At 40.6% G+C, this 22,826-nt stretch overlaps 1 protein-coding gene across 4 annotated transcripts in view; it reads left to right on the top strand.

The window, feature by feature from the left end:
• Positions 1–21,464, top strand: part of ntn2 (netrin 2) — an 89,669-nt gene extending 68,205 nt beyond the window's left edge. For all 4 annotated transcript variants that reach the window (XM_061909319.1, XM_061909318.1, XM_061909320.1 and 1 more), the window contains 4 exons: positions 1,696–1,845; positions 5,050–5,103; positions 14,728–14,802; positions 17,372–21,464. In XM_061909319.1, the coding sequence (XP_061765303.1) occupies positions 1,696–1,845; positions 5,050–5,103; positions 14,728–14,802; positions 17,372–17,757 (665 nt within the window). In that variant the 3' untranslated portion in view covers positions 17,758–21,464. The remainder of the gene's footprint in view (positions 1–1,695; positions 1,846–5,049; positions 5,104–14,727; positions 14,803–17,371) is intronic.
• The last annotated feature ends 1,362 nt before the right edge of the window (positions 21,465–22,826 follow it).

Below are 22,826 nucleotides of genomic sequence, written 5' to 3'. Positions count from 1 at the left end.
AAAAGTTTGTTGAAAACAACAATTTTTGCACGGGTACATGGGATTCTTAGCAACTAACTACCTATAAGCCTCCACATCCCACCTCCCCTGATTGTGAATATCCATCCATCCATTTTCTACCGCTTATTCCCTTTTGAGGTCGCGGGGGGCGCTGGCGCCTATCTCAGCTACAATCGGGCGGAAGGCGGGGTACACCCTGGACAAGTCGCCACCTCATCACAGGGCCAACACAAATAGACAGACAACATTCACACTCACATTCACACACTAGGGCCAATTTAGTGTTGCCAACCAACCTATCCCCAGGTGCATGTCTTTTGAAGTGGGACGAAGCCGCAGTACCCGGAGGGAACCCACGCATTCACGGGGAGGACATACAAACTCCACACAGAAAGATCCCAAGCCTGGATTTGAACCCAGGACTGCAGGACCTTCGTATTGTGAGGCAGACGCACTAACCCCTCTGCCACCGTGAAGCCCTGATTGTGAATAATCAAATGTAAATAATCAAATGTATGTACTTGTTCTTATGCTTTCTGAACTCACTATGTTCATTGCTCGCTGTACATATCCTACGAAGTCAGTCCTACACTGTTTCAATGTCCATTTCTCAGATGATGCAATTGTTGATGACTGAAGTACTGATATCAACCAAACCTACCCCCCACACCCCCTCCACATCCCACCCCCCCGATTGTATATAATGTAAATATTTCAATGTATATACTCTGATGATTAACTTGTGTGATGACTGTATTATGCTGATAGTATATATTTGTACCATGAATTGATTAACGTGGACCCCGACTTAAACAAGTTGAAAAACGTATTCGGGTGTTACCATTTAGTGGTCAATTGTAAGGAATATGTACTGTACTGTACAATCTACTAATACAAGTCTCAATCTAACAGTTGTCTAATGATCATACACCGTTGATATCTGCATTACGACCATGCTAACATGTCCTCCAAAATATAGTAATTTACATGACTGTTAATTGTTTCCTTCACCAAGAAACTACAATAAGTGCCTAAGATTACATAAAAAGTACTTCGATTTCTGTGAAACTTGTTGGAAGAAGGTGCAGACTGGAACCAGGAAGAACCCATTTAAATGTGGTACAAAGGAAGGTTTGCCCTTCTCCAAATTCTAGCAAATACATTGGGGGTGTGGATACATTTGAATGCCATTTAAGTACAGTATCTGTTTATTGTCCAAAGAACAGCTAGCATGGCCAAAGTTTGATTGGGTTCACTGTGCTTTGTGCCTCTGAACACACTACACAAGGTAGTATTCGGACTCTGGCTAAGTGCTACATCTCTCACTCCTTCTCACCCTCATCTTCACATGTTCCCTCCTGCCCTTCCCGCAATCCCTCGGATCCAAGCGAACATCCTGTGTGTGTCAGAGCCCTTTGAACAAACATGTTGTATTTAATAGCTTGTTAAACCAAAAACCAAAAGCCATGTGAGAACAAGCGTAACCAAAAGTGTTGCTTGTTTAGGTTGGCCTTCCCCCAAGTTTCTCCACACTTTTTCGAGAACCGATGTGTCACCAGAACACGCTTTACAGAGTCACCTTATGGCAATTAACTTTTGGACTCATTCATGATCATCTGGAGAATGTCAAGCAAGTATACCAATATATCAGATATAATTGTTTCTTCTGTCTCTCTCTTGCTACTTACATTTCAGCTTGTGACTGTCACCCTGTGGGAGCAGCGGGTAAGACATGTAACCAGACCACGGGCCAGTGCCCCTGCAAGGACGGCGTCACCGGCGTCACCTGCAATCGCTGTGCCAAAGGCTACCAACAGAGCCGCTCCCCCGTTGCCCCCTGCATCAGTAAGTAAATACACACTTTTAGCTCTGCCCATCTATTTTAGCTTGGAGCGCATAATGTAACCAAAGGCTACACAATATAAGCAGCATTAGCTCAAGTCACAGAGATTAGCAGGCATAATTTAAAGCACACGTCTCGAGTAGCCTCCAGTCACTTTGGGCTTCTGACCGGGCCAAGCCAACCTACATGTTTTCTGCGGGATTGGCTTGCCACAGAAAACAGTAATTTCATAGAGAACTGGGCAAAACATATGTGAGTACGTGTGCCAAGCAGATGCAAAGTCGCGATAAAGTGAAATGCAATCAGTGCTGAGGGCTCTGCAGAGAAATGTAAAGATATTTTCTTACAGCATAAAACTGTATGAGAAGCAAAGTAGTTAATACACGATTACAAAGTCCACCGTTCTTTCTCACCACTTGTCCTCTATGAAGCAAAATGTACTCTTTAATGATATTGTAACAGTAATACGTGTCCGGATAGTCTGTTGAAAAGTCATCAAACATGACACATATCTATTGTTGAAGCACATAAAGGAAGTTCTTTGTATTTATGACACCATGAAGGACAAATACCCCTTCCCCATGGACATGATACTGCCTCTGACCCACCCCTAGCTAGATGAGCCCACCACTTCTTACAGGGCAGCTTTGAAGGACGGGAAACATGGGCTTTGCTACACATGATGAGTTCCGCCGATTATCCATTGGTCAGCTACATTAAGAGCTGTCTGATTATTGTGTTTGTCTTCAGCATCTATGCTAGCCTAGCTGGATGTTGCTTTTAAAAGTGATATCACTGTAGTTCATGTAGATATGCAAGCACTCCCCAACTTGTAATGTTTTAAAATATGAGACCTTTTAATAACTGAACATTTAGCAAAACGTGGAAACCTTATTGTGTGGACTCTGGTTTTACTTTTCCAAGCAATCCACCACATGGAAGTGTTGTTATTGAGCCAGAAATGTTTACATTACATTATTATTATAATTACAAAATTATTTTTAAATTTAAATATTGTATACAAGTTCAGCTCCATATGTTAGCAAGCCACTTCATAGTTTACAAAGGATGACACAAGATGATAATTTTAGTATTTTGATGCAAAAGTTAAAGTAACCATGGACACACTTCATTAAACGCTCCTCAAAATGCAAGTGGGATTTTAAAAAGGTCTGCCTAATGTTCTTTCCCCAAAAAAGTGAACCATATGGGGAACCATAAATATAAAATGTCCCTGGAATAAACTAGTTGGTGTATTTTAATCCATTCAGTCATGCCTAGTAGTGAAGGGCAACTTCACACCAGACTGTGTACCAGACTGCCTGGACGCAAACTCGCCAAAAGACGACCTTCGCCGAGGCAAAACCAATCTGTGCTGCGGCGTACGGTGCCACATGGTGCCGTGTTGTTTCTTGCGCTTGCAGCTCCGGAGCAGATGGCCGACGAGTGAAGAGAGAACGACTGCGGTCATGCATGGAAGACCCCAACCATTTTTGTGCCACAACCATCCGGGGACCCAAAAGAACTGTGTCTGTGTGTGTCAGATTCATTAGGATCAATGACAATTCATGCCTCATCTTTGCTCCTGTTGAGTCCCAAGACAGACGACAAAGCTGTTAAGTAGCCAATTAGTCCGTTTTATCCCCTATTGCACTGATACTCTCATTGTGTGTCACAAGATGTGGCGCAGTCAAGCACCCCCTCCCTTCACGGCTCTGCAGTGTCCTTGTTTGTTGTCATTGGCAAAGGCAGCAGAGATTTTAGCCTTCCAAGACCTCCCGCCAACATCTCCCGCTGGCTTGCTTCAGAGCATCCAATCAAAAGCAGCCAGTTCCAGCAGTCGCTGTGTTTGTGTCGTCGTTAGCGTTCAATTCGGAAAGTTGCACACAATTGGAAGAAGACCTGTATGGGTTCCACGAAGCACCTTTCAGCTTAAGCCAGTGGAGAAGCAAGAGAGTCTTAAGGGCTGCATCTGTCTCAAGATGATCCAAACCATATTGCCACCTGGCCATATGTCCCTTTTCCTATCAAGATTGTGCAAAAGTCAATTGAGAATGGGATGGTGTAGCAACACATATGGAGAGGCTATGTGAAAAACAAAATGTTAGACAGATGTCAGTGTGACGCAGCACACTGCAGCCACGATAATAAGCATATTGGTAAATTAGCTGACGATACAAAAAGTACATGACCTCTTCTTTTGAAAATGTGCGTATTTCACATAAGAAACCATTAAATGTTACTGCAAACCCGTATACAGGTGCAGATAAAGGGACTGATTTCAGATTAGATTAGATTAGATTAGATTAGATAGTACTTTATTTATTCCGTCAGGAGAGTTCCTTCAGGAAAATTACAATTTTCAGCACAATCCCATTCAAGATCAGACAAACATTACAGGGAGACAAAACAGGATCGCTGACGGGTCTGCCGGCTTCCAGCGCCCCTTACAAAAAAGATGAGATACAGGTAAACAGGGGGGGGGGAGAAAAGAATAGAAGATTAAAATAAAATAAAAAAAAAATCGGTTTTAGCCTGGGCCCTGGAGAGGGGGTGCAGACTAAGGCCAAGGGAAAAGAACAACTCATAGCCATAGTACACATCCCTCTTACATGTGTGTAAGAGGGAAACATCAAACATCAAAGAACACAGAGGACATTAAAGACATTAAAGCAGCAAAGACAAACAGACACTTCTACATACATCCATCCATCCATTTTCTGCCGCTTATTCCCGTATGAATAAAAAGTAAAAGAAACATATCCACTGTGGTGGCTTCTGCGGTGTTCCACGCCATCGTCCGCTGGGGTGAAGGGAGCATGGCCAGAGACAGGAGCAGACCCAACAAAGCAACCAAGACAGCCAGTGTCCAGTCCACAGGTTTTGCTATTGGCGTCACGAATTGAAGTGTAGCCCGACAAAGAATGAAATAATAGTTTTAACTGTTCCACCTCACCCTCGAATAAAAAATTCTACATGCACATCTTCTTGCATGAATGTCGTTAAACTATGAAGTGGCCTGCTAACATATCATTAGACCAAACAGAAGTAGGATTTTACCACACTTTTTTTTCAACCTTGGTGAAGGTTAAAAGCTCAAAAATACACAGATCTCATTAGATGCCGCTATAGTGATGCCAGATGGTTCAAGCATAGGCAGCATCATTGAAAGGTGAATGTTTCATCATGTTTCTTGTGTGTTTCAGAGATCCCCGTGGTCAACCCCACAGCTGTGGTGAGCAGCACAGAAGAACCATCAGGTTGGTCTACACTCTCACTGCACCCCCGCCCTCCAGAGGAACAAAAACATATTTTTTTCATATTCCTGGGCTCCGTTTTGAAGGTGTGGAATAAATATTAATGGAGGGCGGGGCGCCTCTTTTTGAAGTCCCACAAAGAGCACGTTTTGGCACAGACACATTTTTCCTCCCCTTTTGTCCTAAAATCCCGTAATCATCGGCCAAGTTTCTTCGACCTCGAGTTTCGCAAAGCATCGGCGAGGCCAGCCAACAGACAGCAGAGGTGATTGGTTACAGCATACGTGGAAGATAAAGTGGAATCAAACGTTTTTAGGCGTGAAAAGAGTTTTGGCAAGTGAGCGAGGAGGAAATTGGTTCAGTCTCACTCCCTCCAACGCCCCAATTCTCCGCTCAATTACCCTTATTTTCCCTTCTTGATTCATGGTGATTTGGAAATGTTAATGATTTGATTGCGGTAGCTCCCAAAGCGGGAAGGCTTCTTTGTACTTCCACAAGGCCGCACCGTATCCTTGTAAAGAAAAAAACACGATGGATCATGTTGCCATTGCAACAACAGTGGCAAAATTCCGTTCCAAGGTCAAACTCACTATTGCAAAACATATGCTTGTTACACAAGAGTAATAAGAAGTTACTGTAAGTTACTGGTAAAAAAAGCCGTGCTGGGAAATTCCCTCAATTATTAATCAGGGTTATTACACTTTAAAATGTGGATTAATCATAATTAATTTTATATAATTTCAATTAATTTACAAAAAGACCCCAATATTTGAACAGCAATGCAATTTTATTGTCAGAATGTTGCAACAGTTTCCAAATGTTTTACTTAAATGCAGATCATTTAGTTCATCAAAACTTGCTAGTAATTTTATTTAACGTCCCGTCAAGACCAGTTGGCGTTTCCTTACTCATCTTTGCACTTACATACTGTATGCAATGACCTGATCACTCACCGTAGAACAACCCTCAGCTTTTCAGGTAACCATCTGCGGTTAAGGTAAAGGAGCATGTGCACTCCATATAAATTGTGTGATTAATCTGAGTATATACTGTACATGTTTAATGCAATCTTTTGTTGTGATTGTGTGATCTCTTCATTTTTGACAACCCTAAAAAAAAATATTAAAACGTTAATACTGTATGACGAACACTGACCTGGGAATTTTCTGGCTTTGGATGTAGTATAGAACTGTAACATAGGCCTCTGTGAAAGGAAATACAATGGAACCTCAATTTACAAACTTAATTGGTTCTTGAACATGGTTCGCGAATTGAAAAGTTTGTATAGTGAAGCAGGGTTCCCTATCAGAAACAATCTAAACATAAATCATTGTTTTTGGCCTCAACAAAAGCTACGATTTTAGTAAAAAAAACAAAAAAACTGCAGACTTTAAAGACACTACAATCCATATACAGTATATACTCTTATCTATTAGCTCAAACTAGCAGTATGAGGAGATCCTTCATTAAATGGTAAATGGTAAATGGTTGTACTTGTATAGCACTTTTCTACGCCTTTTTAAGGAGCCCAAAGCGCTTTGACTGTATTTCCACACTTACCCATAATGGGGATCCTTAATAAACTAAACTAAACACACATTCACAGACTGATGGCGGGAGCTGCCATGCAAGGCGCTAACCAGGTCCCATCAGGAGCAAGGGTGAAGTTTCTCCCAACTTCGCCACGCCGTCCCCAGAGGTCCGCTGTGGCACTTTTTATGGTCTCATCACAATTAAAAACCTGCTGCGGAACAAAGCCCCCCTCGCTGATAAAATCCTCAAATAGAAGGGTCCGCAAGCTGGAAGTCTAACCAGCTAAAATACTAGCTCAAAGCAGTAGTCTTCCAACCGGACGCTATGCAGCTAGACTGTGAGAGTTTGGACACATTTAAAGCGCTTCTGATCACACAAGGTCAACTGTAAGACAGGCTGACACAATTGTGGAAATAAACATGTACGAAGTTCCGCCGAAGCTCTTCAAAATGCGTCGGTTGAGGTGGGCGGGGATGGGGTGGCGGGGTTTGGTGGTAGCTGGGGTGAATAATGTAGCACGGAAGAGTTAGGGTTGCATGGGAGTCTGGGTATGTGTTTTGTTGTGTTTATGTTGTGTTACAGTGCGGATGTTTTTGTGTTTGTCATTCTTGTTTGGTGTGGGTTCACAGTGTGGTGCATATTAGTAAGAGTGTTAAAGTTGTTTATATCACAACCCTCAGTGTAACCTGTATGGCTGTTGATCAAGTATGCCTTGCAATCGCTCGAGGATGGTATAAATAGCCGGCACACAAACAGCGTTGTGTAACAGCGGGCACGACTACATGTATTAGAGGACGTTATGGGTATGCCACTATGGCCCGCCCTCATAGTTGCTGTTCGAGGGAAAACCGGGGTATATTTACCCGAGTCAAATTTTGGGAAAGGCACTGAAGTTAGAAACGTCCCGGAGAAACCAGGGTGGTCAGCAAGTATACAGCTGAGCCACACCACAGTGATTAAAAAACCGGATGCGGCTCCGGAACCGCGGGTTGCCGACCCCTGATCTGACAGGTATTACGCCCCGCACCGTATGCTGGTGCTGTAAGGCATCTTTATATCTATTTTCCAGGATGCTTTGTTGCCTGGGCTGTATCCGTGTGTAAAAGCGTCTCATTTTATGTCACTTCTTATTTTAATACCCTTTGTTGGAATAGTGTTGCAAGCGAAAAAAAAATCTGTGTTTGTGTGGGAAAATGCTAAAAACTTCATCGCCAATTCTCCTCAGTCACCAAAACAATATCCGTGTCTTTCTTTCTCTTTAACTTGACCATCCAAAAAAAAACGGTGTTTGTGTGGAAGGGGCGGAGAATGCAATTTGTCCTTGTCATAGCATCCAAAGGCTTTAGGAAGCCCCTCAGCCAATGTTGCGTGTTTTTACTCAGTTACTCTTCTGGGTCAGTGGGCGATTTTTTTTTTTTTTTTCCCCCTCTCTTTTCCGAGAGCTTTTCCAGGTGAAAAGTGGATCCTCATGGGAAAACGCACTCTAGCTTTTCCTCCCCTGCCAACATTTCACCGCCAATTCCGCGGGCTCAACCGCAGTGTACCTCACATTATACAAGGAACGCACACATATTTGGCGTGGCTTTAATGAAATCCATGTACATCTCATACAAATGCATGCCTGTCACTCTTGCATGCACACATTCATGATAATGAGCTGCATATGTAACCGCATGCTCACCTGTATTAAAAATATATTTTAGAAAGCTAGAATTTTTAACCCTTTGGAGATCATTTAAAAGTAATTGACACAATTGCCCCAAAAGACAAAAAATATAAGCTTCCTAAAAACTGCTGTCAAATATTATGTATTCGTATTTTTTTTTACACTTTTAATGAGTCGGTCTTGCAAAAATACTTGACCCTGAAATAATAATTATATTTAGTTTGGGTTTTTCTAGTCATTCAAAAATGTGTTTGTTTACATAGATTCATTTGTTTCATTTTTTGTTTTTTTGGAGGGTGGGAGGTAAGAAATAGTTTGTATAAAATGCATTACAATGTTTTGTTTTTACATTTAATATTTGTCCTCAAAATTTTACAGACAATACCTCATAATAACATTGCAAATGTATTAAAAATTAACAACTAAAAAATAAAATGTACATAATTATTCACAGCCTTTGCTTGATACTTTGTCGATGCACCTTTGGCAGTAATTACAACCTCAAGTCTTTTTGAATACAATGCCACAAGCTTGGCACACCTGTCTTTGGGCATGTTCACTCCTTCCTCTGTGCAACACCTCTTAAGCTCCTTCAGGTTAGATGAAAAGGTTGGTTTTCATCCAGGATGTCTCAATACATAGCTGCATTCATCTGTCCCTCTATCATGTCTAGTCTCCCAGTTCCTGCCCTGTTTCCTCCAAACATTCACGTCAAAAAGTTCGGACCAGATAATTATTTTTTTCATGGTCAGAGTCTTTCAGCTGCATGTTGGCAAACTTTTTTTACTGGGAAATTGCTTCTATCTGGCAACTAAACTATTCAGGCCTCATTGGTGGATTGCTGCAGAGATGGTTGTCCTTCTGGAAAATGTTCCTCTCCACAAAGGAATACTGTAACACTGACAAAGGTACTATCGGTTTCTTGGTCACCTCCCTGACTGGACTTAGAGGAATGCAGCAATTTACAGACACATCCTGGATGAAAACCAACACTTCCAATCCAACCTGATGGAGCGTGAGCGGTGCTGCAAAGAGGAATGGGTGAAACCACCCAACGATAGGTGTGCCAAACTTGTGACATCGTATTCATATTCAGAATTGAGGCTGTAATTGCTGCCAAAGGTGCATCAACAAAGTATTAAACAAAGGCTGTGAATACTTACAGTATGTACATGTGATATTTTAGTTTAAGTAAATTTAGAAAAATTGCAAAAAAAAAAGAAAACCTTTTCACGTTGTCATTACGGGGTATTGTGTGTAGAATTTTGCGGAAAAAAATGAAATGTTTTCTATTTTGGAATTGGGCTTCTAGATGCACTGTATCATTAATATAACTTATCATTTCCATCGCCACCAATTATTTGTATTATTATTATTATTAGGCCGTGGGATGGGTCAATGACTGGCAGCAACATCGATTTTCAAAATTGTAATTTCTTCTGCAGTGTCTGATTTAGATGAAAAATGTTCGCTTGGCGTCTTACTTAAAACAAATGTCAGCTTCCCCAAAAATCAGCAAATACTATTTCCACTTTAAATAAGTAAATCTTTGAAAACTACTTCACTTTGAAATATATTTATTAAGAATGGTTTGTATTTGGTGACATAATCCCCTTTAAAAGGGATTATGTCTTAGTTCCACTGTTTTATTGGAAAAAAGTAAAACTGATTATTTTTATTGTTTCATTTTGGCACACACACCACTAGGCCTCAGAAATAAAGACACAATTATTTTAGTAACTAAAAACCATGGCAGAAAACAGTAAATTGTGATAAATTTTCCTGCATGCTTTGAACGGGCAAACGTGGGATCATCTAGTGGACAAAGATAAAAACAAAAAATACAACGTAAGGCTTCACGGTGGAAGAGGGGTTAGTGCGTCTGCCTCACAATACGAAGGTCCTGCAGTCCTGGGTTCAATCCCAGGCTTGGGATCTTTCTGTGTGGAGTTTGCATGTCCTCCCCGTGAATGTGTGGGTTCCCTCCGGGTACTCCGGCTTCCTCCCACCTCCAAAGACATGCACCTGGGGATAGGTTGATTGACAACACTAAATTGGCCCTAGTGTGTGAATGTGAGTGTGAATGTTGTCTGTCTATCTGTGTTGGCACTGTGATGAGGTGGCGACTTGTCCAGTGTGTACCCCGCCTTCCGCCCGATTGTAGCTGAGATAGGCGCCAGCGCCCCCCGCGACCCCAAAAGGGAATAAGCGGTAGAAAATGGATGGATGGACAACGTAAGTATTCCAAATTACAATTTTTACGCAAAGTCGGAATCATTTATGTTTTGAGACAGGGAATGTTGTGCGTGTAGCTAATTGCCACGTTAAGGAACAAAGATGAGAATCCTAAACACTTTAAAAAGTAATTACGTCTGAAAAATTCCACCTGTGACGCAAACTATTCGAAATATGAACATGTATGAGATTGATTGATTCTCTACAGTCTTAGCAGGTCTTGTCTACCCTTTCCTGTCTGTGCTCTCTGTGCCTTATAAAATCTCCTGATACACAGCCAAACATCCTGGACATTTTTATTGCTTTCTTGGCCTTTTTCTTCTTCCTTAAACTCCTTCATTTGCCGCATCCGTCTTCTCCTCCCATGCAACTCGTGAAGGTCATTTTCTTCTCGTAGCCACTTGGGCATTTTGTGTGCGGCCACTTTTGATTGATTTACTTTGGTAGCCGACGTGACTGGCGGGTTTTCCTTGAGAAAGCACTGCGACCACAAAGAATCCCGGTGCAGTTTAGCAGCATGTGTTTTTTCTGTCTCTGATGCTCGTATACATTCCTAGCAGGCAGCAAGGTCAGCTTTCCGTGTCCCCTTAAGACGCCTGACTTCAAACATGGAAAATGCTTATATTATTCCCTTTTTATGTTTGTGCACCATTACTGCCTGGAAGCTTTTCCATGATAGTGCTCATCTGTTTTTATAGTTATGATCAGGCAGAACTTGTGATAAAAAGCAAACAATTCAGCTTGCTAAGATGATCATTTCCCTCCATTTCCATTGTAGATTTACGAGCAGGCTGACTGAGTTAAAGATGTATCTGGCCAACGTGTGGTCTCAGGCTTGACGCCGCCAGCCAAGAGCCCACTCGCACCATCCAAGCATGACCCGCTTCTACCTCGCCTCTGTCTTTTGTCAACGCGCATAAAAACATGTCAGACTTAACACTTTGAGTCCTCTGCGATGTTTCACCTGCCTCGAACAGCACCACTGGTTGTGTTGGCGTGGGAATGTCAAAATGTTTTTGTTTTTTACACACAACATAGGCAGCTTCATCCTCCTCCGTGTAATTCAATATGTGCTCTTTAAATTAGTTTGCAAATGAAATGCTGGGCGTTCGGTAACAAGACATAAGCAGAAACAGATTATAGATATTGTCAACCACTAAAATTCCAAACAATCGCTGCGGGGTTTTGTTTTTTTTGCAAAGACTTGCCGAAAAATTATTAGTCTCATCCTTGTCCAACAAGTTCATGAGAATATGCCCTTTAGTTATGTGGGTTACACGATGCATTCAGGGACGCTGGTCTATTTCAAAATATTAACATTTTTTTCCCATAGCAGAGTAAGAATACACATATTTTTTGTTGTAGGGTCAAACAGTTGTCAAATTTGTGTGTAACCTTTAACGTTCCTAAGTCATCCAAGTGTAAGAATAAGTAAACAAGTTAACTACAATACAAACTAGGGATGTCCGATCTGATATTCATATTTGGAATTATAACATATGCCTACTGTTTTCCATAGACACCATTATCTGACATTAATAATGACAAATTATTTATTTATATAATAAATCATGTATAAATTATATCGAGGAATACAGTAGAAAACAGTAAAAGGTGTTACATTTTGCTGCATGCCTTAATTGGGAAAACATAGCCCCATCTGGGGGACAAATATAAAGATTGGCACAATAGAAAGCCAGTAGTCCTAATTGAAACCGTAATATGTGGTTGTCCAGATCCGATATTGCTGTGGGATATCAGTCCGATATATATATATATATATATATATATATATATATATATATATATATATATATATATATATATATCAGATATATAAATATATCAACAAAAATAATTAAAATAATTGGATTATATCGGCTCGCATCTAAAATCTCCGATGTAAGCGCTTCAATACAAGCAGTCCTGCAGTTGTGCAAAGCTGGACAGCCAATTAACATCTAAATGTCCTGCGAAAAGGAAACAAGGCTGGTCTGTTTTTTACTTTAGTGAAGTCATTTACAAACGGTAAACATGCTAGGCTAAAAGCTACTAGAAGCTAGCAGCTACACAACAGCTAAGCACACAATAGGACAAAGGCTGGACATACTGTATAAAATATTGCAGTCTAAAACAAGCCATTTGTCATTATAAACAAGGATCAAATAATTGTTTTAGCCTTTCAGTTTGTTTGTTTTTTTAAATATCAATTTTTAGATAATTTTTTTATGCCATTCCCGTGTTTACTCACTTATATTTTAGCAACCAAGAAGAGATTTTGTAAAACTGTGACAGGTTTTGTTTTATTCCAATTTTATACCAAATGACATACTGCTAGAATCGGTTTGAATCAAAAATAATGTTGAATCAAGAATCGATTCTGAGTCAAATCAAGGCTGCAATATCCGTATCGTAATGGGAATGAAAAAAATGTTGACACTCTCAATAACAAAATATTGTCAAAGGAGAACTTCACTTTTTGGGGGATTTTGCCTATCTCTCACAATCATTATGAGAGACAAAAAGACAAAAGGTTTTTGTTGTTTTTGCATTCAAATATTCAGCTAATGGGATAAATCAATTCTACCTTTAAATCACTTAAAACATGCATTCAAAAAATGTTAACAATACCTCATTTACGTTCCATAACCTTTATAATAACCAAGCTGTAGCGACATTGTTTTTGTAAGAGCAAACACTGAGGAACTCTTTTTCTAGCTACATCATAGGCGTGCTACGGTATTAGGCGTAAAAGCTAACTACAGCAAGAGATAAGCTAGCTTCTGCAAAAAACTCATTTGATTTTCTCATGCACAACACTGTGATACAACACAAACTTTTACTGAATGGAAAACATGAGCAATCATATTACAGTATCTGTAAATTATTAGCCCACATTTCATCTTTTGTTTGTACACAGCTAGCCAAATAGCATATGTACTGTAGTTGTAATACCACGCGTGTATCATAGTCAATATTAAATTGACTCACTCGATGGACAGTTGTTAGTCTGGTCCAGCTGGCCGGGGACGTTTCTTGTTGAGTTTGGGTAAGCAATCCTTTTATGTCAAAATAGCTTGGATTCAAGTTCCATATTTATGGCGTCAAAATTGCTTTCATTTAACTCTCTCAGCTTCAGTCTGCTCCAAGGTCTCACTCTTTGTGTTCGCTTCAATGAGCAGCAATATATTAGGCTTCAAAGCTATAAGGTTATAAATCCTCATTTGTCCAAAAATTGTCGTCTTCATTGTCTGCCTTGATTAGAACACACACGCGTGTTTGATTCCCGAAGTAGGAACAAACATTTGTTGCCAGAAGTCAGACGTGCGCTGCTAGGGAAACAGACATCAATGTGTGAAAGAAATCAGTCAAGGAAATTAATAAAATGATCAAAATACGGTAAATATTGTACATGTTAAATATTGTTGGAAACATGTCTGTTACTGCTTTTTATATAGATCTGCAGTGTGTGTATAAAATTTTGATGGCAGGTTTTCAAGTGTTTAAAATCTTTCAAGTGTTTAAAATCGTAAAGAAAAACAACAACAAAAATGTGTGTTTTTATCTCTCATAATGATTTTGAACATTTGGCAACATTTTAAAACAGTGCAGTTTCAGTTTACTCTCTATTTTATGCTGCAGCTGTCACATATACTATAATGTACATGGTAATTGTTATATATTCTATATATGATATAGACATAATATAATATATCAGTATACTGTATATATTGTACATATATTATGTAAATATTATGTATGTATGTTATATTTTATATCGCTATATTTAGTCTATTTATACCTGCATTGTCCTTTCCATCCTTACACTTTCCATCATTGTAACTGAGCAACTGTGTGGAACAATTTCCCTTGTGGATCATTAAAGTTTGTCTAAGTCTAAGTCCTCCCTTTAAGCGTTTGATGTTCACTGAACTGAGATCTGGTGTGATATATTGGGTGACAAACTCCAGAATCTGAGGTGTTTTACAACAATTTTTGTTTTGATTCTGAATCATACAACCTCAAAGGTTTTTCAACTTTTCAGGCATAATCCAGGCAAGACCTTATTCCATATATTTATTGCAAAATACAGCAACAACAAAAAATGTTACAACATATAGCCTGCTATCTTTTTTTTCTGCCGATATTGACCGATCTTGTAAACTGAGGTAAATGTATTCTTGTTTTTACAGACTGTGAGTCGTACTGCAAACCAGTGAAGGGCAACCTGAAGATCAACATGAAGAAGTACTGCAAAAAGGATTATGGTAATGTGTTTTTATTATTAACAATGTACAAAACCAAAAACCAGTGAAGTTGGCATGTTGTGTAAATCGTAAACAAAAACAAAATACAATGATTCGCAAATCCCTTTCAAGCTATATTCAATTGAATGGACTGCAAAGACAAGATACTTAACGTTCGAACTGGAAAAATTAATTTTTTGCAAATATTGGCTCATTTGGAATTTGATGCCTGCAACATGTTTCAACAAAGCTGGCACAGGTGGTAAAAAAGACAGAACGTTTAGGAATGCTCATCAAACACTAATTTGGAACATCCCACAGGTGAACAGGCTAATTGGGAACAGGTGGGTGCCATGATTGGGTATAAAAGCAGCTTCCATGAAATCCCAAGTCATTCACAAATAAGGATGAGGCGAGGGTCACCACTTTGTGAACAAATGCTTAAGCAAATAGCTGGTTGAGAAAAATAATAATTTTTCTCAACCAGCTATTTCAAGGAGTTTAGGGATTTCTCCATCTACGGTCAGTAATATCATCAAAAGGTTCAGAGAATCTAGAGCAATCACTGCACGTAAGCAGCAAGGCTGAAAACCAACATTGAATGCCAGTGACCTTGAATCACTCAGGCGGTACTGCATCAAAAAGCAACATCAGTGTGTAAAGGATATCACCACATGGGCTCAGGAAGACTTCAGAAAACCACTATCAGTAATTACAGTTTGTTGCTACATCTGTAAGTGCAAGTTAAAACGCTACTATGCAAAGCGAAAGCCATTTATCAAAAACATATTTTGCCATCCAAGCAATGTATTTTTCATTGACACCCCTGCTTATTTCAGTAAGACAATGTCAAGCCACGTGTTACAACAGCGTGACTTCAAAGTAAAAGAGTGCGGGCACTAAAATGGCCCGCCTGTAGTCCAAACCTGTCTCCCATTGAAAATCTGTGGCACATTATGAAGCCTAAAATACCACAACAAAGACCCTGGACTGTTGAAAAATAAGAAGCTGTACATCAAGCAAGAATGGGAAATAATTCCACCAGAAAAGCTTCAAAAATTGGTCTCCTCAGTTCCCAAACATTTTCTGAGTGTGGTTAAAGGGGAACATTATCACAATTTCAAAAGGGTTGAAAACAATAAAAATCAGTTCCCAGTGGCTTGTTTTATTATTCGAAATTTTTCTCAAAATTTTACACCTCCCGGAATATCCCTAAAAAAAGCTTTAAAGTTCTTGATATTCGCTATTTGCGATGCGACTGTCCATTTCCCTGTGACGTCATACAGGGCTGCCAATACAAACAACATGGCGGTTACCACAGCAAGATATAGCGACATTAGCTCGGATTCAGACTCGAATTTCAGCGTTTTAAGCGATTCAACAGATTACGCATGAATTGAAACAGATGGTCGGAGTATGGAGGCAGATAGCGAAAACGAAATTGAAGAAAAAAATTGAAGCTATTGAGCGAATAGCTATTGACGCTATTCGGCCATAGCATGGGTGTACCTAATGAAGTGGCCCATAGCATGGCTGCCTTATTAGCATCGCCGGTAAAATGTGCAGATCAAACGATCAGGACTTTCGCATCTTGTGACTTTGGAGCAACTTAAATCCGTCGATTGGTAAGTGTTTGTTTCGCATTAAATGTGGGTATCTAGTTTCACATGTACATACAGCTAGCGTAAATAGCATGTTAGCATCGATTAGCGTAACATGTTAGCATCGATTAGCTGGCAGCCATGCCCGGACCAAATATGTCTGATTAGCACATAAGTCAACAACATCAACAAAACTCACCTTTGTGATTTCGTTGACTTAATCGTTGCAAATGCATCTGCAGGTTATCCATACATCTCTGTGCCATGTCTGTCTTAGCATCGCCGGTAAAATGTGCAGACACTCTGGCAAATTCAATGGAGGTCTGGCTGCAGATTTCTTGCCAGTGGTGCAACTTGAATCCCTCCCTGTTAGTGTTGTTACACCCTCCGGCAACACACCGACGAGGCATGATGTCTCCAAGGTTCCAAAAAATAGTCGAAAAAACAGAAAATAACAGAGCTGAGACCCGGTGTTTGTAATGTGAATATGAAAATGGCGGGTGTGTTACCTCGGTGACGTCACGTTCTGACGTCATCGCTAAAAGACCGATAAACAGAAAGGTGTTTAATTTGCCAAAATTCACCCATTTAGAGTTCGGAAATCGGTTAAAAAAAATACATGGTCTTTTTTCTGCAACATCAAGGTATATATTGACACTTGCATATGTTTGGTGATAATTTTCCCCTTTAAAAAGAAAGGCCATGTAACACAGTGGTGAAAATGGCCCTGTGCCGAATTTCTTGCAATGTTTTGCTGCCATTAAATTCAAAGTTAAAGATTATTTGCAAAAAAAAAATAAGTTTCTCAGTTCCAACATTAATATCTTGTCTTTGCAGTCTATTCAATTGAATATAAGTTGAAAATGATTTGCAAATCATTGTATTCTGTTTTATATTCACGACTCACATAATGTGCCAACTTCACTGGTTTTGGGTTTTGTAAAAGTATGCATGTGGGATGGCTGACATGTCTTCCTGCATGTCCTCAGCGGTCCAAGTCAACGTGCTGGACATGGAGACGGTCGGCGACTGGGCCAAGTTTTCGGTCAACGTCATGTCAGTGTACAAGAGCCGCGGCGAGCCCCTGAAGCGCGGGGACAACATCTTGTGGGTGCACATGAAGGACCTGGCCTGCAAGTGTCCCAAGATCCAAATGAGCAAGCGCTTCCTGGTCATGGGCGGCAGCGACGGCACGGGCACGGGAGGGGCGGGGCCCGGAGTGGGGCCCGGCGGGGGGACCTCCAACCCCGGGACGGAACGGGTGGGTCTCCTGGCCGATAAGAACAGCCTGGTGATCCAGTGGCGGGACGTTTGGACGAGACGACTGAGGAAGTTCCAGCGCAAGGAGAAGAAGGGGAAATGCGGCAAAGCATGATGGGGCCCCACAACCCCGCCGCCTTTTTTTTTTGTTGTTTTCCAGCACGGGACCGCCGCACATTACCAAGACTGCATGTACCCTCCAGTACCTGTTTAAGGACCACATTTTGTGTAAATTGTATAATTATTGTCCTTTTCTATTTGTCTTTCCTGTCCTATTGGTTTGCCTTGAAAAGGGACCATTAAAAAGGGTACCAAGTGGAGACACAAGCAGACCTTGCCTTTGGAACCATCCGCTCCGTTTACGACCTGCCTAGTTCTACAGAAAGGATTTTGAGACGAACCAGAACTCCAGTCCTGATGGCGGGATCTCCGCCATATTTTATTTTTTTTAATCAGCCGGACCACTTGAGAAATGTTTATTTGCTGCTCATTTTTTGTGACGGAGGATTAGCAGGAACCTTTGACTCTACTCTTGTCTCAGCTGGGAATTTTCCACAACAAACTGCTGCTGCCTCCACGCTGGACTCATGCAAGCTCTTCTTCTTCGGATGATCCCCCGTGTCATGTCCTAGACGCAACTAAACAACCGGACTATTTAGACTGGAAAGTTTTTCGGCGAGTGTTCTGTATTATGACATGGCGGTATCACGTTTCATCCCTCGTGTGCTTTTCTGTTTGCATGCTTGCGGTTAGCGCCGCAACCCTCAAGACGCATCTCGCCCTCTCATCCTTTGCCAAATGACCATAGTCGGGGGTTTCAATGTGATTAAGACGACTATGGAAGTCAAGGCTCTCAAGATAAACACAGATTGGAGGGGTCGCCGGCGTCCAGCTCGCGAGCGCGCTGACAGCCACGTCATGCGCGTTAGCGGCTGTTTGGCTGCGAGTTTGGTTTGTCCTTTCTCCAAGAGTACCTCTCCCAAGTCAAGACCCCAGCCCCACGCCCCCTCATGTTGTGTATGGAGTGTTTTTAGATATGTGACAGGTCTTTCAAGAATGTATGTCCAACTGTGAAGAACTCACTCAAATGCATGGATAGTGTGAGTTAGCCCTAAGAATGTCCATGTCACGCCTCCAAAAATAACCCTAACCAAAATACGTTTGGAGCAACAACCGATGCTTTGACAGCATTTACTACTGCGGAACCTTCCAAGCCGAGGTGTTCTCTTTCCAAATCAATGTTCCCCAATAGGACATGATGTGTAGTGCATTGGAAAACTACAGAAATATAGTAAAAGTACTCACAGAAAGAAGATTGGCCAATAATGGAGAGGGAACTGGAAATGGTCTGTTGCAAGTAGGGATAGGTACATCGTTTGGTACTTTATTGAGTACTCGCCAAATTTTGTTGGTACTACTACTGGGTATCCATTTAAAGCTGCAAGTATGCCTGATAGAAAACGCTTAAACGTACAGAAAGGCTACACTTTTCAAAATGTGCTAGCTCAATGCTAATTAATATGGGATTTGCTGTAGACATGCTACAGATTAGCATTAGAGATCTTACATGGCGATTTCTTTATTTTTTTTTCCATTTAATTTTTGACATCCAGCGTCACACATTCCTATCCATTACATCATTTTTACCTACAGAAAATATCTGTTGTCTGCCCTAAAGTCAAAATATTTTTTGTTTACATCCCAATGATGACACCAAGACAGCAAGGAAACAAAATATTTACAGATAAATCAATTAAATAAAGAAAAAATAAATAATAATAATAAATTAATAATAATAATAATCACAAATAAAATAAAATAATATAATCAGATAGTATTTTTTTTTTTTTAAAGGTAGGGGTACATCATTTGGTACTTTGAGTACTCACTGAATTTTGTTGGTACTACTGGGTATCCATTTAAAGCTGCAAGTATGCCTGATAGAAAACGCTTAAACGTACATAACGGCTACACTTTTCAAAATGTGCTAGCTCAATGCTAATTGATATGGGATTTGCTTTAGACATGCTACAGATTAGCATTATAGATTTTACATGTCGATTTCTTTTTTTTTTCATTTAATTTTTGACATTCAGCACCCCGCCTTCCGCCTGATTGTAGCTGAGATAGGCGCCAGCGCCCCCCGCGACCCCGAAGGGAATAAGCGGTAGAAAATGGATGGATGGATGGACATCCAGTGTCACACATTCCTATCCATTATATCATATTTACCTACAGCAAATATCTGTTGTCTGGCCTAAAGTCAAAATATTTTTTGTTTACATCCCAACGATGAAGGAACAGCAAGAAAACAAAATATTTACAGATAAATCAATTAAATAAAGAAAAAATAAATAATACTAATAATTATAAATTAACAATAATAACAATCAGAAATAAAATAAAAATATTACCAGATAGTTTTTTTTTTGTTTGTTTTTTTTAAACGGACAGGTATATAATTTTGTATTTTAATGAGTACTCGTCGAATTTTGTTGGTACAACCGGGTATCGATTTGAAGCTGCAAGAATACCTAATAGAAAATGCTTGAACGAACAGTAAGGCTACACTTTTCAAAATGCGTTAGCTCGATGCTAATTGACATTGGATTTGCCACAGATGTGCTACAGATTAGCATTAGAGATTTGACATGGCGATTTCAACACCTTTGAATTAGATAATGAAAACTACAACTAATATGCTCGTTACAGTCAAACAGCTGGTGTGTAATGAATACAATACCTACAGTAGAAGCACATTTTCGGGCACGTCAAAAGACTGATTTAGCTGGAAGGCAAATACTACTTCCTGACTCGGCAAAAAAATGTAGTCAATACACTAGTGCCATCTAATATCTTGGAATTACAACTGCATGCAAAGTACTAAATAATATGTGCAAATGAGACAGAGATGGTGTAAGAAAACAAGATACAACAACTGGACAACACAGTTATCATTATCAGCTCACTTTATAAAAAAAATATTTAAGGGACGGCGTGGCGCAGTAGCCGTGCGCAACCCGAGGGTTCCTGGTTCAATTCCAACCTCGTCTTGTCCGTTGTGTCCTGAGCAAGACACTTCACCCTTGCTCCTGATGGGTGCTGGTTAGCGCCTTGCATGGCAGTGTGTGAATGTGTGTGTGAATGGGTAAATGTGGAAGTAGTGTCAAAGCGCTTTGAGTACCTTGAAGGTAGAAAAGCGCTATACAAGTACAACCCATTTATCATTTATCATTTAACACTAAATGGGTGGCAAGATGGCGGCGCCCGGACGGGCTGCGACACTGCGGTGCTCTTGCTAAAGATGGAACATTTGGCGGAAATGCCGGACAGTTCTGCAGACTTCATGGCTGGTTCGCATCGTGGTCACTCCGTGATCACGTACGACCGCCAGACACTTCTGGATATGGACATATTGGGCCGTTTTGGACTGATAGACGCGGGCGTGCTAAACATGCTAACTAGCATGGGGATTCGTCGGCGGCTACGTCCAGCGGCCTGTGAAGCAGCGGAGTCTAGTAGCAGCGGGGGCCGTCTACGGAGCAGACGCCAGCGGTGTGATCGGAAACGCGGATGTCGAGCGGGGCTAAAAACAAAGCAGAAGGCTAATCCCCACAGAACACCACTTTCCTCCATCCCGAAGACGGATTTAGATGGAAAATGCGAGACTACTGGTCTGGGTAAGGAGTCTGTTAAATTAGAACAAGTTTTTTCTGCTTTGAGTGTTTCAGAGTTGGACATGTGTTTTACTGAGGTGGCTAACTATGATGCGTGCAGTTTATCAAAGCAACAAACAAACAATCGGAAAATCCCCGTTACTGAGGTGGCTAACCATGATGCGTGCAGTTTATCAAAGCAACAATCAAACAATCGGAACATTCCCGTCGTATCAATTCCTAGATATGGTCGTAATTATACTAAATGCACTGGGCATAATAAACACAACATTATTAATATTGCTACTACGGATAATTTGATCAAAAATTCCCTAAAACAGCCCACTGCCTATAATATAGGTTTTTTAAACATAAGATCATTGTCTCCCAAAACGTTGTTAGTTAATGATATTATCAGAGACAACAATCTTAACGTCATCGGTCTCAGTGAAACCTGGCTTAAACCAAACGACTTTTTTGCGCTAAATGAGGCATGTCCTCCTAACTTTACACATGCGCATATTGCCCGTCCGCTTAAAAGGGGTGGGGGGGTCGCACTAATATACAACGAAAACTTTAACCTTAGTCCTAACATAAATAATAAATATAAATCGTTTGAGGTGCTTACTATGAGGTCTGTCACACCGCTGCCTCTACACCTGGCTGTTATCTACCGCCCCCCAGGGCCCTGTTCGGACTTTATCAATGAATTCTCAGAGTTCGTTGCTGATCTAGTGACACACGCCGATAATATAATCATAATGGGGGACTTTAATATCCATATGAATACCCCATCGGACCCACCGTGCGTAGCGCTCCAGACTATATTTGATAGCTGTGGTCTCACACAAATAATAAATGAACCCACGCATCGCAACGGTAATACGATAGACCTAGTGCTTGTCAGGGGTATCACCGCTTCCAAAGTTACGATACTCCCGTATACTAAAGTATTGTCCGATCATTACCTTATAAAATTCGAGGTTCAGACACATGTTCGTCAAACTAATAATAATAATAACTGCTATAGCAGCCGCAACATTAATACGGCCACAACGACAACGCTTGCTGACCTACTGCCCTCGGTAATGGCACCATTCCCAAAGTATGTGGGCTCTATTGATAACCTCACTAACAACTTTAACGACGCCCTGCGCGAAACCATTGATAACATAGCACCGCTAAAGTTAAAAAAGGCTCCAAAAAAGCGCACCCCGTGGTTTACAGAAGAAACTAGAGCTCAGAAATTATTATGCAGAAAGCTGGAACGCAAATGGCGCACGACTAAACTTGAGGTGCACCATCAAGCATTTAGTGATGGTTTAATAACTTATAAACGCATGCTTACCTTAGCTAAAGCTAATTATTACTCAAATCTCATCCACCGTAATAAAAACGATCCTAAATTTTTGTTTAGTACGGTAGCATCGCTTACCCAACAAGGGACTCCTTCCAGTAGCTCCACCCACTCAGCTGATGACTTTATGCAATTCTTTAGTAAGAAAATTGAAGTCATTAGAAAGGAGAT

This window comes from Nerophis ophidion, linkage group LG08 (genome assembly GCF_033978795.1).
Source record: "Nerophis ophidion isolate RoL-2023_Sa linkage group LG08, RoL_Noph_v1.0, whole genome shotgun sequence".
Lineage (NCBI taxonomy): Eukaryota > Metazoa > Chordata > Actinopteri > Syngnathiformes > Syngnathidae > Nerophis > Nerophis ophidion.
The sequence above is the reverse complement of the archived record's forward strand: the minus strand, read 5'-3'. Positions and strand labels throughout refer to the sequence as shown.